Here is a 12,618-nt window from a genome sequence, read left to right on the forward strand (position 1 = left end):
TGCTATGTATATAACGTCCAAATTTTTATCTAGACGTAGCGCTGTAGCGGTACGCTGCCCATTCCCTACCATTACAGGGTCGTTGGGACTAAAATACCTTCCTATCCAGCAAGTCTGATGGTATTGAACGGCAGGAACGTGGGTATTTCGGTAATATGGGATGCCATTTCTCAAGCTGCTCCACCACAAGTGCCAGAAAGTCTGGAAATAGCCCTTCGCAACAGCCAACTAGTGGAAAACCCGTGAGCAAAATAGTACTCATTTGGACAAACAAAGCCTTGTGGTAGAAAATTCCCTTGTCCCTTTGATTCGTATCTCTCTTTTGCAATAGAGCCTTCATGGTAGAAAGATCAAACTGTTCAATTTCAAAAGTCCAAAATAAAATAAAATTACTGCCACCTTTTTTGCTGAAGTTGAGTCCCAAAGACATGAAGAGTCAGCTCTCTTCCAATGATGAAGATGAGTGCCAATTGTCAAGACTGGGCTACTGTTGGTGGAGATCGGCAGCAAAGTTCGATGAATGTGTTAGGCTTAAGCTTGACCTCCCTCACATCGCAAGCCTTACACCAAGACTCAGAGTTCTTAAAGAGTTGGAGAGACTGGCTTTGATTGCTCATGAAGGACTCAATGAGCTCAGATACAAGCTACAAATGTATCGTTCAGGTGATTTCTGGGTGCCCACAGGAGGTCTCAAGAAGGAAGAGATGGACATTCCACCAGTAATCACTATTCTCTTGGTGGGTTTCTCTGGCTCTGGCAAGAGCTCACTTGTGAACCTTATGTACAGTGTTTTTGGTCGGTCTGGACTCATACCTTTTGCTCGAACTTCATCTGGTAAGTTTATTGTGCAGAGCATAGCACAGCCATGAGTTTGCATTTATACTCCAAAGAGTTGCAAAACTGTGGAGTATGAAACATTTCTGGCAGCACAACTATTAATTTGATTTTGTATTTGTAGGCGGTGCTACCAAATACACCACCATGTACATGGAAGAGCACAATGTAATGAGATCAATGCAAGGTGGGTTTTGTGTGTACGATTCTAGGGGGTTTAATTATGGTAAAATTGGTGATGCTCTTGAGGAATTGTCAAGTTGGATGAGTGATGGGATTCACCATAACCAGCTGTGCCTGAGATCAGGTGATGATGTATTGCTGGAAGCCGACACAGAAACTGTTGGTTTGAGGTCATCTTCAAAGTTTGTACAAAGGACAGTAAATATTCCAATGGTGGTGGTTAACATAGCAGAGGTCCATAAAGCCTCAAAAGCTAGTGATTCGAAGCCATTAGAAGCCACAAGAGAACTCTTCCACTCCCCTGCTTTGAGAAAATGCAGTAAGCTTTAGTCTTTACCATCAATTCTTCGTTTAAGGTGCTATCATTTTGACATTCAGCCATGACAGCTCGGACAACACTAACTGTTTTTTTTTAATTCCTGTCATTATAATAAATGGACCAATACACATAGACTCGTGAAGCATCAAACATCATATCAAAGCTTTTTTGTACGTGCACTTTACGCTACTGTACTTCCTAGAGCTATTGTAATTATTGATCTGCACTAAGCTTCGACTGCTGCAGCTGATGATGGTCTTGAAATTTACATCATAGCAGAAAGAGAACTTAGTTTTTTCTTTCAATTTCAGAACATTTAATTACCTATCTATTTGAGTACATGGTGTGGATTGTCAAACATGTTTTAATCAGTTTTTTCTTCTTTTTTTACTGGTCTTGACTCAGAAGAGTTTGAATTCATTCTGCAGTTTGCCTTGCCCCTACCTGCTTGCACCATAGCTTTAATACTCTCTGCTGCATTTATTTCTTATCCTGTTACTGTTTGAGTGAATTTTCAATCATACTTAAACATAACCATGCTGCTCAAAATAAAGCATTGCCACAGACACAGAAGTAGGCTCATTTGGTTGTGCGTAAAATTAAATATAAATTCTGAGCCTTTTGTGACAGTACAATTAAGCAAGAACAAACAACTTCATATGGGAATGCTTAACATGCAAAATAACGCAAGTTAATTGGCTCCATTTTGCTCGCAGACGAGAATCCTATCTTGATCCTGACACATGGTGACTTGTTGACAACCGAAGAGAGGATGGACATGAGGCTCAGATTATGCGAGCGTCTAGGAATATCAGAGACTAATGGAGTGTATGACATTGTTTGCCTCACAGAATATGGATTTCTCGCAGAAGAATCTGATCCGGTTACAGCGTATGCCTTAGCTGAAGCTGTATACAGGGCATTGCTCATCTCAGACAGGGGGCATTCTCCAAAGAAAAACCTCCAGGACTGGGCATTGTTCGTATTGTCATGGTTAATGTGCTTCATGGGTGCTCTCTTCTCCTTCCTCGCTGATCTTTGCTCAAAACTTGGACAGAGGGATAGGTTGAAGCACTGAAAACAAGAAGCGTCTAATTTGCTCAATCTGTTGTGTATCACTCTAACTAGTACAGATTTTATTTTATTTTATTTTGCACCCAAGACTCTCTCCATGAGACTTTAGATGGCCTGACTAAAATATTTGATGTAAATTACTAATGACAGAGGCTGAAGCAGTGAGCTGATCTTTTAATTTAGTTTTGCAGCCATTAATTAGTATTTCACTCCTACATTCCAAAAGAGAGTCCATACAATTTGAACACGGTAGAGGACAATACCACTGCTCATAAATTTCTTAAGAATTTGAATTTCAAAAGAGAAGTGTTCCTGTTTGCCATCCACAATACAACAAAGGACAGTAGCAAGTGTTTGGTCCCTTATGCAAGAAGAACTAGTATTTTGCACATCCTAGTGATCTATGCTACCATTCATGTTATTTCCGAAGGCGGAACTCAATGAAATGGTTGCAGACATGGTTCCGTGTTATCGAGGAGCATGCAGCTTTCTGCCGCGACACAAACACCGTTTTGGTCTTTTGCATGGCTTGTGGACTCGTGATACTTCGAAGGACAGTTCTTTTTCCGCAGTACGAGTGGGAGTTCAATGTCGTGACTCAATCATTCAATTATTATCGGTAAAGCCAATAATTATTTAGGCATCTCATAGAGAAAAATCAGCAGTAGCATCAACATACAGCGACGTTTGGTATTGACATTTTATATATATATTATGTTTGATATTGTGTTTAATAATGTGATAATGATTTTTTTTTTAAAAAAAAATTTAGTTTAAAAATATATTGAAATAATAAATATATATTTTTAAAAAAATTATTTTTGATATTAAAATATAAAAACGATTTAAAAATATTAAAAATCAGGAATCTCATAAAGAAAAATCAGCAATAGCTAGCATCAACATGCCGCGGCGTGTTTGGAATTGTTATGTTATATGTTACGTTGGTATTGTGATAACAGTTGTTTTTTAAAGTATTTTTTATTTAGAAATGTATTGAAATAATTTATATTTTTTAAAAAATTATTTTTAATATTAATACATCAAACGATCTAAAAATACTAAAAAATATTAATTTTAAGTAAAAAAATAAAAAATTAATTTTTTTTTAAATATTTTTGAAACACAAAAACAAACAAGATTTCATTTTTATATTAAGGTGAGCTGTGATATAAAAACAGTATTTATTGAATAACTGGTTATTGTATTATACTTATAAATAATTAATTAGTATTTGGTTAAATTTTTTTATTATTAATTTTGATATATGAAATGACCAGCAAGAACTGTACTGATTATTTAAACAAATACATTTAATTTATATTAAATAATTTACGACTTCTTAAACTTATACAGCATATGAACATATTTTTTTTATAAAAGTAATTCTTAAGTTTCAACACAAAAGAAATAAATAGGATGACAATATTTATAGGCATATCATTTTAATATAATCAATAATATAAAAAAAATGAAATAGAATTATGTAAAACACTAGCATAATTGGTATGTATAATAAAAAAAATGATGGAGAAATTTTTATTTTAATTAAAAAATTCTTTTTTGTTAAAAAGGATAAAAATGTTTATTTTTAAAGTGACAACTGCTTCTATTTCAAAGCAAGATATTATATTGATCAAACATCTTAAGATAAAAAAAACAATTATTTTTATTTATTTATCTCATCGCTGACTAAGTACATATTTATTCTTATTATATATATTTTTGTGGTACAAGACACGAATAAACCCAAGCGGCAAGCGCAGTCTAAAAAACCATCAATAGCAAACAATCACAGGATGTTCCTTCCTTTCGCTTTTATCAAGCTAAGGACAAGAACGATGAAGGCATGGCTGGCTGGCTGCGTCTGGTCCAGAATCGGTGGCCTGGGTTTTTGTCTCTTCTTCCATCGTTATCTCTTCATTACAACCTCAAGCTTTGCCATAACCTTTTCTTTTCCCTCCCACTGCTCATCTACAACTGCTAAGAAACAAAGGTGGCATCTTGTCTTGATTCTGCTTCATCTCACTGTCTCTGTCACCACCCATTTACCAAAATGTCCATCTACACCTTTCGCTTGGAGCCATGGGCATTTCTTGCTTTCAATCCTTAATTTCTTCTGTGCAGTGATTTGATAGCGTGGTCTGTGCTTTATTCATCAAAGTTCAAGCGTCTCTTGATTTTGGCATTTGGGGTCCCAATACAAAAAAAAAACTGTGTGATCAGTGCAGAAGGGTATCCTTCCTGTTGCACAAAATCGAGTGGAATTTCTTATTTTAATGGAAAACAAAGCAAAATAGAGCTTATTTCTTTGCTGTAATATTCTTCCTTCAACTTCACATTCACCTCCGAATTGTATCTTTATTGGAAAATTTTTCTTTTTGGTATTTAGGGAAAATATTAACTGAGAAATAATCACCAAATCATTTCTTAAAAGTTTTCAAATATTGAATTTATAAATCTATTAATGGAATCTATCATTTAATGTATGAGATTTATTTCTCAAGAGAAAAAAATCACATATATATATATATATATATATATATTAAAAATACATGTCATGAATGATAAATGGGTAATTGTAGACATTAAAGTTATTAAATGATAAATCAACGCTAAAAAAATAATAATTTCCACGTTATTTCATATGAAATGCACAACATTGCTAAAAAAAAAAACTATTTTGAAAACAACTATTATCAAAAGGGTAGAAGAAAATCTTTGGATTATGGAGGGTGACTAAACTTTCTGTTACTGATTGTGATCATAAAATGATGTTTGTAATTGTTATAATAATTATTTTTTAAAATATTTTTTATTTGAAAACATATTAAGATAATATATATTTATTTTTAAAAAATTATTTTTAATATCAGTACTGATTATAATAAAAATTTAAAAATTTTAAAAAATTAATTTAAAATATTTTATTAAAATTTTCATGAAATGTTATTTAGAATATAAGTTTTTTAATTAATGAATTCTAAAATTATCCTAAAAAAAAAACGTTATGGTCCTGGAATCAACCACATATGGGTATTTTAGTCTATTAAAGAAAATTTGAATTAGGGTTTCTGCGCCGCAGCCCCCACGGTAGAAAACTAGCCGTCTTGATTCTTGAACGAGGCAGCTGTTATTATATTTGCAAGCCTCTTCAAGTGCCCTGTTTCCCATTCCCATGTTTCTTCTGCTTCTTTCCTATTAACACCTCCCTCGCTGCATTTATATCTCTCCTTCAATACCTAATGAGAATGTTTTTTTGTATGCTGTTGCTCTCTTCGCTTTAGGTCTCTTTGAGTTGAGACACACTTACCTCTCTCTTCTTTCTCCAAGTCTCATGTCTGTTGAATCTTAACTTATCTCATATAGCACTTATTTTGAAGTGCTTGTCTTCAGTCTCTAGCATAACCTGTTTGCACTGATCATGGATTTCAACACAAAAGTGAGTGATCTTATCCTTTTTCCATAGCTTTTAGTTTTTTTAATTTAGTGATGGTTATTGCTCGGTTTTCTTGTTACTTAATGTCCTCGATTTTTTAAACAGGGATCAGAGTCAGAGGACATGGATAGTACTCAATCAAGCAAGGGTAACGAGATCAAAAGAAGATGCATGGATTGCCAAACTACAAGAACCCCATGTTGGCGAGGCGGTCCGGCTGGTCCCAGGGTGTGTGTAATTATTCACTTTGCAATGATCATCTTCCTTAAGTTTCTGTATTGTGATTCTGATTAGCTTTATTAATAATGTATACTTTTATTATTTGCAGACACTGTGCAATGCATGTGGGATCAGACAGAGGAAGAAGAGGAGAGCACTTCATGGGTCGGACAAAGGAGGAGCGGAGAGGAGTAAAAATAAGATTGCTAAAAGTAGCAATAGTAGTAAGCTAGGAGTTTCATTGAAGCTAGATTTGATGGGTTTTAGAAGAGATGGGATATTGCAGGAAGATTGGAAGAGAAAACTGGGAGAGGAAGAACAGGCTGCCATACTCTTGATGGCCTTATCTTGTGGCTTGGTCCGTGCTTAGGATAAGATAAAGGAAAGCATTTTTCTTCTGCGTAGCTTTCTAGTTGTCTTCAAGTTTTAACCCCAATCAATATTCAATGTTTTTTTATGGGGAAATTGCAACGTGTAAAATTGCAAAATGATCAAGCAATTACATGAATACAAACAATGATTTCTTTTCACATTAGATTCTTTTGTTCATCGTTAAACATTCGGGATACCGAACGAAATCCAGCAGTTTGAACAAGGATTAACCTTTGATGGCAGTAAAACTCAGTTCCTGCGGAGGCAGACAATCTTTCATTGCTAGCAGACTACAAGATGCCTGCCAATGCCCCAAATGATTGTAACTCTCTAAAGAATATAAATTTACGGTAGCCCAAGAGCTCCTTCCATTAGCATCGAGACTGAAAAGATGTGATTTGGTTTCTTCGGCCGATATCTTCTAAATAGATGAGAGGACATGAACCACCATTTGAGTCATGATTTTACATGATTCACTTCTAGCAGCAGGCGACACTTGCCAAATAATTCATTCATATTTAAAAGCAACTACCCATAATTGTTATGTGAAGCCACTTTAGATAATGGATATTATTAGAACTTAAAAGCTACATGAGATCTGCAACATTGAATAATGCGATCAAGCACTCTCAAGTTCAATTCATTGACTTCTCTTTAGCACTTGGATGCATAGTTTTAAAACTGGCTGATCAGTAGCTGGAACTGGATCGGGTTTGTAAAAAAATAAAGGTTGTTAAAAACCTGGTTGAGTTGATTGACCTGGCGGTCAAAAACCCGGTTGCAACCCGTTGATTAATTATTTTTTTAAAACAATATCGTTTTGATTTATAAAAAAAATTAAGATTGACCTGAGTGACCTAGTCAAAATCCGATGACCCGTGTTTTAGACTGGATTGGCTACCGAGCCTGGCCTAAAAACACTGCTTGGATGTGCCCCGTTTAAGCTAATGGCTATTTAAGCAATGATTAAAGAACTTATTTAACAAAGATCCCAAGAAGCTTTTATTTAAGAAAGAGGTCAAGTATAAAATAAAAATTATACAAGGCTTCACTTGTCAAACATATATGTAAAATATCTATTTTTTAAATATTTCAAAAAATCTCATTTATATTTCTTTATAATTTTTATTCTCCTGAGCCCGCTGAATAGATCCATCAAACACATGCTGAGGACCCAACATGCTTACGTGAGGGGAAGAACAGGCAGGCTTCATGGGCCTCTACTTGCTAATCATTTCACGCTAAAAACCAACCCTAGAGGATTGGATCGACCCCACTTCTACTAGAGAATTCGAGTGGATGCCTTACTTCCTTCAAATGCAGAAGCAGGAAGAAACTTCTGAATGCTTCGAGGTGCCTCTCTCACAATGGATACACAAAGAAAAGATGACTATAAAGAAGTGACATGTAAAATACAGCAAGGCACGACATGCTATTGCCACGTCAATAGTTTAAGACACGTGTCTCCACATAAACATATTCTCTTCTCTAGAAAGTCCCCCTCGCTTCTTTTTCTTGGTTGGAGCTTGCCTTCGTTCTTGGTTCTGAACTTCGAAACAAAAGTGCTAATTAACTGTATAATTCAAGCATCAGGGAGCGAATTTGAAGATGATCCAGTCAAGACTAGCTGCAACCGCAACAAGATCATATAGGTCCCTCTCTTTAGCCTACAATCTAGCTCGAGTTCGAGGATTTGCAACAGAACCAACTGGTCGCCCTGCTGATCCTGAGGTTTACGCTGACCGTGAACATGAAATTCAACATGCTGTTCCCACTGGAAAACCTGAAGTAAAATTTTCGTTCTCTTTTATCTTTTTTAGAAGTCATTTGATATATTGATCAGTGAAAAGTGATATCCACAGAGACCAATTTATATATAATTTGCAGGAAATGGCAGCAAAGTACGAGCCTGAAACTGGCAAGCGACAAACAGAAGCTGAATACAGACTCAGTAAAGATACCGAACCATTGGCACCACCCAAACCGCCACATGTGCCTACTAAAAAGCTGGAAAATGCTGGAGTTCACAATCCTGCAGAACCCATTGTCCAACAAAGGCGAAAGAACTCAACATTGACACTAGAAGCAGTTAGCTGCGCTGGACTTGATGGCGCCCCATGGCCAAAGGATGAGAGAAGCACCAAAGAACAAGTAGAAGATGACAAGGAATATTTCAGGCGTCGCAAGGCGTCGCCGTTGTCAGAAACTCAGGTGGCGGATACTAGAAAGCCGATAACAAGGGCAACCGATGGCACTGCTTGTGAAGAAATTTATAAAGAACCTGGAGACGTGATTGGGTGGTTGCCAGAGCAACTTGACACGGCTGAGCAGGCACTCGAGAGAGCTCGAAGGATTTGGATGGAGAATGCTATGCGTGGTGATCCTGATACACCACATGGTCGGGTTTTAAGAGAGCTTCGAGGAGAGTGGTTTTGACCTCTAAAGACGGAGATTAATACTTGGTTGTGTTTGAGTACAAACAATAGAAGCATGGTTTTGAATTGTGCTTGATTTCAAATTTAAGTGTTATAATTTCAGAATTGAAATTATATTTTGTAATGTAATACAAATAAGAATATACACTGTAATAGTAAGTTCAGCCGTCACACTTTCTAGTAGTGTGTCATAACTTTTGTTTTTTAAAACGGTTTTTTTTTTTGAAAATATATTTAAATAATATATATTTTTAAAAAAATTATTTTCATATCACAACATTAAAATAATTTAAAAATATAAAAAATTAATTTTAAACAAAAATTTTTTTTATTTTTTTACAAATATTTTTTGCCCTGAAAAATTATTTCCTCATGGTATGGAATGTTATAATATGGCTGATGTAAGTTGCATGGAATAAATGTTTAATGTAACAATTTATCTGATAATGATTTTTTGCCTTTCTGTTTCCCACACAAACTACGAATGCGACCCTCAGTCCCATTTCTTCTTACAATTTTCCATCTGGTAAAAGTTAAATTAAAAGAACAAAAAAAAGTTTAAACTCAGAATTCCTACTTAGTGGTAAGACAGTCTGTTAACTAATTAGTGGTAAAACCGCAGGTTTCTTCTAGGTGGTGGTCCAATGGTAAAAACTTGGGATTAAAAAGTTTGCTTCTTCTGTGGTTTCAGGTTCGAGCCCTGTGGTTGCTCATATGATGGCCACTAGAGGCTTATATGATTGTTAACTTCAGGGCCTATGAGATTAGTCGAGGTACGCGTAAACTGGTCCGGACATCCACGTTAAATTAAAAAAAAAAAAGCCGCCGGTTTCTAGTTATATTCATCGCTGTTGTTTTGGCAATCGTTCATCCCTGACAAACTAATTTACTGTTCTGTAAATTTCTGCAATTGATATTTGATAGGCCGCCAACTAAAGGTGATGTGATCGATGAAAAACGTTGATATAAGAAGACGATGTCTAAAAATCCAATCAGTTTTTGAATATAGCTTCTAAATTGAATAATTGATTAATTAATTAGTTTTAATAAAAAAAAAATTTGGACGCGCACAAGGCTTAATATATTACCAACTCCGGTATACTCGATACTTGATATATTACCACGCTCAATTGTGGTTGGTTGTTGCTAGTGTCAAATCCAGCATGTATTTTTTGAAATGTATTTGTGTTTTAGAAAATTTATACTTGTAATTTTTTTTAATTTAAAGAATTATTTTTTAAAGATATACCGATAAAAATTTAATTAATTATAAGAAATAATAACCACGTTCCTCTTTTTCCAATTCTAATTTCATTGTTGACGATAAATATAACAAAAATGGTGTGGTCGCCAGAACACTTGCTCTAAATTTTGGTTCTTTCCTCCCGTCTTTAAAAACCATTAAAAGTTCATGATTTGCTACCCTTCTCTTATCTCCGGCCTCCATCTTTCACTACTCTTTATTCACCAATTATGATAGTAATGGCAAACCGCATGAGAATGCTGCTATTAACCCTTTCCACTGTCATAACAATCAACTTCTCATTATCATCAACAATTTCTGAAGTTTCTAAAGAACAAATACCATGCACAATGTGCTATTCCTGTGACAATCCTTGTCAGCCTTTACCATCGCCGCCTCCGCCTGCTATCCCTGAATGTCCACCGCCTCCTCCCCCACCTTCTCCACCGCCACCTGCTATCCCTGAATGTCCACCGCCTGCTCCCCCACCTTCTCCACCGCCACCAGCTATCCCCGAGTGTCCACCGCCACCAGCTCCTATTAATGAGTGCCCTGCGTGTCCAACACCACCGACACCATTTCCGCCTGTGCTGCCCCCTAAGCAGTCGTATTGGCCGGGTGCTGGCTATTCCTTTAATGGACCACCAGCTGGTTACGGGAACAATCCAGTGCCTTACTTTCCATTTGACAATAACAACCCACCACCTTCTTTCTCTTTCAAATCCGTTCATTTGAAGCTGCAGTCCATTGTTCTCTGTATTTTTCTTTCGCTTACTTTTCTATGCTTCTTCTAAAAATTAACCTCTTAGGCAGCTTGGAACTCAGAGGAGAGGAAATTCCATTTAACAAAGCAGCAGGCCCCGGAACTGCTAATCTAAAAGAAGAAATATGGCTTAGCGCCTGGCAGTCAATTCTATATATGAAGGATTTTTCTGTTTCCTGTCCCCTGTAATTGTTCAATAAATATTCATGCATGTTATACATATTTAAGATAGTAAAATACATAAATCTGTAATCCCAAATGCGAATTTAGCATGTAATTTTCATTTTTTATTCCCCACATCAATCCAGTTCATGCGTGTGTTTGACTGTAACATCTAGACGCTTGTCTTGTCTTTGATTAGTTTAAACTCTTCCTTCAATAATAGGTAATTTAAAGGGTATCAATTATAGATTTGGAGAAAATTGAATTTATTTGTTGAAATTAAATTTGATTTTATAATTTATGTGTCTTATAATTAAAGAAATAATAGGTAATTTAAAGGGTATCAATTATATTTTGTTAATTTTATTGTTAACTTAGAAATTTAGGGAAAATTGATTTTTTATGGAATTAATAATAATTAAAATGTATTAATTTAGGTTGAATAAGTTTGAATTGAATAAATGATGGATAACTAGTTTGGTGCTAATTATTTTTTGTTAATTTTTTTGTTTAGTTCACATATTGATGGAAAATGAAATTTGTGTAGAATTGATAATTAGTTATTGGATTACAAATTCATTTTTAATAAAAAGTTGTCATCAAAATTTTATATAGGTTTTATGAGCAATGAATGCTCGTTATTGGATATTTCAAGATTCTAAAGAAGGGTTGTATAGGCAAGATCATCTTAAAATGTTTGGGGTTTTATTATTTTTATACTTTCTAATCCAAAGAATATTAGCGGGAGTGTGATTAGATGTCTATGTGCGAAGTGGAAAAATAAAAATATTCATCATAACGATGTTGTGACGATGCATATATTTAAAAAATAATTCGTTGAGAAATACTTATATTGGTTTGTACACGAAGAACCCTATGTTTCTTACAAAACCATGTTAGAAAAGATGGCTGACTCAATTTTAACTTCCAACAGCATACAAGGTTCACGTAACCTTCTTTTAGGTGAAGAACTAAAAGTCTAATGAATTGTTATGAGATGGGTTCACAACTTATAGTAAGTTTCTAATTATTGAACAAATATTTACCATCAAGTTAAATTATGAATTAAGTGAGGTTGGTTATGACTGGATCATTGAACAACAAAAAACATGTTACTTGAAGGGAATAAGCTGAAAAATAATTATTATACTGCAAAATTCATGATGAAATCTCCTTGACCTAAGATACTAAAAAAAAAATCCACACTTTTGCATGTTATATTAAAGTCAATATACAAATTTTACCTAATACAGAACTTGTCCCTATTTTATTTTTCATTTTACAATGATCCTCTCTCTCCCATTTCGAATACGTTTGGGTAAAATTCAATTTTTTTTTTGCTAAAATTTAATATGTTTTGTATGTTTTAGATCGTTTTGATGTGCTGATGTCAAAAATAATTTTTAAAAAATAAAAAAACATCATTGACATGCATTTCGGCACAAAAAGTTATTTGAAAAGGAACCGCAACCACAACCACACTGCCAAATACTTCATCAAATCCTGGCAAGCCCTCCTTACAAATCTGGCCACCCATTTTGCCATCTCTGATGCAACCTCTCTCCAATAGCATAA

At 34.9% G+C, this 12,618-nt stretch overlaps 4 protein-coding genes across 4 annotated transcripts; all 4 read left to right on the top strand.

Annotated features, from left to right (window-relative positions):
- Nucleotides 1-127: 127 nt before the first annotated feature.
- LOC7491274 (uncharacterized) lies at nucleotides 128-2,592 on the top strand. Its single transcript, XM_002320283.4, has 3 exons — nucleotides 128-834; nucleotides 959-1,336; nucleotides 2,053-2,592. The coding sequence occupies exons 1-3, from the start codon at nucleotides 339-341 to the stop codon at nucleotides 2,412-2,414; spliced, it is 1,236 nt and encodes a 411-aa protein (XP_002320319.2). The 5' UTR covers nucleotides 128-338; the 3' UTR covers nucleotides 2,415-2,592.
- Nucleotides 2,593-5,472: 2,880 nt separating this feature from the next.
- On the top strand, nucleotides 5,473-6,603 carry LOC7491275 (GATA transcription factor 16). Its single transcript, XM_002320284.4, has 3 exons — nucleotides 5,473-5,852; nucleotides 5,955-6,077; nucleotides 6,178-6,603. The coding sequence occupies exons 1-3, from the start codon at nucleotides 5,835-5,837 to the stop codon at nucleotides 6,436-6,438; spliced, it is 402 nt and encodes a 133-aa protein (XP_002320320.2). The 5' UTR covers nucleotides 5,473-5,834; the 3' UTR covers nucleotides 6,439-6,603.
- Nucleotides 6,604-7,781: 1,178 nt separating this feature from the next.
- Nucleotides 7,782-9,046, top strand: LOC7491276 (uncharacterized). The gene is made up of 2 exons (XM_002320285.4): nucleotides 7,782-8,228; nucleotides 8,328-9,046. The coding sequence occupies exons 1-2, from the start codon at nucleotides 8,049-8,051 to the stop codon at nucleotides 8,874-8,876; spliced, it is 729 nt and encodes a 242-aa protein (XP_002320321.2). The 5' UTR covers nucleotides 7,782-8,048; the 3' UTR covers nucleotides 8,877-9,046.
- Nucleotides 9,047-10,239: 1,193 nt separating this feature from the next.
- On the top strand, nucleotides 10,240-11,212 carry LOC127904298 (leucine-rich repeat extensin-like protein 3). The gene is made up of 2 exons (XM_052447150.1): nucleotides 10,240-10,556; nucleotides 10,608-11,212. The coding sequence occupies exons 1-2, from the start codon at nucleotides 10,349-10,351 to the stop codon at nucleotides 10,910-10,912; spliced, it is 513 nt and encodes a 170-aa protein (XP_052303110.1). The 5' UTR covers nucleotides 10,240-10,348; the 3' UTR covers nucleotides 10,913-11,212.
- Nucleotides 11,213-12,618: the final 1,406 nt, after the last annotated feature.

This window comes from Populus trichocarpa, chromosome 14 (genome assembly GCF_000002775.5).
Source record: "Populus trichocarpa isolate Nisqually-1 chromosome 14, P.trichocarpa_v4.1, whole genome shotgun sequence".
Taxonomy (NCBI): Eukaryota; Viridiplantae; Streptophyta; class Magnoliopsida; order Malpighiales; family Salicaceae; genus Populus; species Populus trichocarpa.

Coding starts and splice junctions, on each gene's coding strand:
- LOC7491274 (XM_002320283.4), top strand. CDS start 339: ATGGTAGAAAGATCAAACTGTTCAATTTCAAAAGTCCAAAATAAAATA. Junction 835..958: donor TTTTGCTCGAACTTCATCTG/GTAAGTTTATTG, acceptor TTGTATTTGTAG/GCGGTGCTACCAAATACACC. Junction 1,337..2,052: donor CCCTGCTTTGAGAAAATGCA/GTAAGCTTTAGT, acceptor TTTTGCTCGCAG/ACGAGAATCCTATCTTGATC.
- LOC7491275 (XM_002320284.4), top strand. Junction 6,078..6,177: donor GCGGTCCGGCTGGTCCCAGG/GTGTGTGTAATT, acceptor TATTATTTGCAG/ACACTGTGCAATGCATGTGG.
- LOC7491276 (XM_002320285.4), top strand. CDS start 8,049: ATGATCCAGTCAAGACTAGCTGCAACCGCAACAAGATCATATAGGTCC. Junction 8,229..8,327: donor TTCCCACTGGAAAACCTGAA/GTAAAATTTTCG, acceptor TATAATTTGCAG/GAAATGGCAGCAAAGTACGA.
- LOC127904298 (XM_052447150.1), top strand. CDS start 10,349: ATGATAGTAATGGCAAACCGCATGAGAATGCTGCTATTAACCCTTTCC. Junction 10,557..10,607: donor TCCACCGCCTCCTCCCCCAC/CTTCTCCACCGC, acceptor CTGCTCCCCCAC/CTTCTCCACCGCCACCAGCT.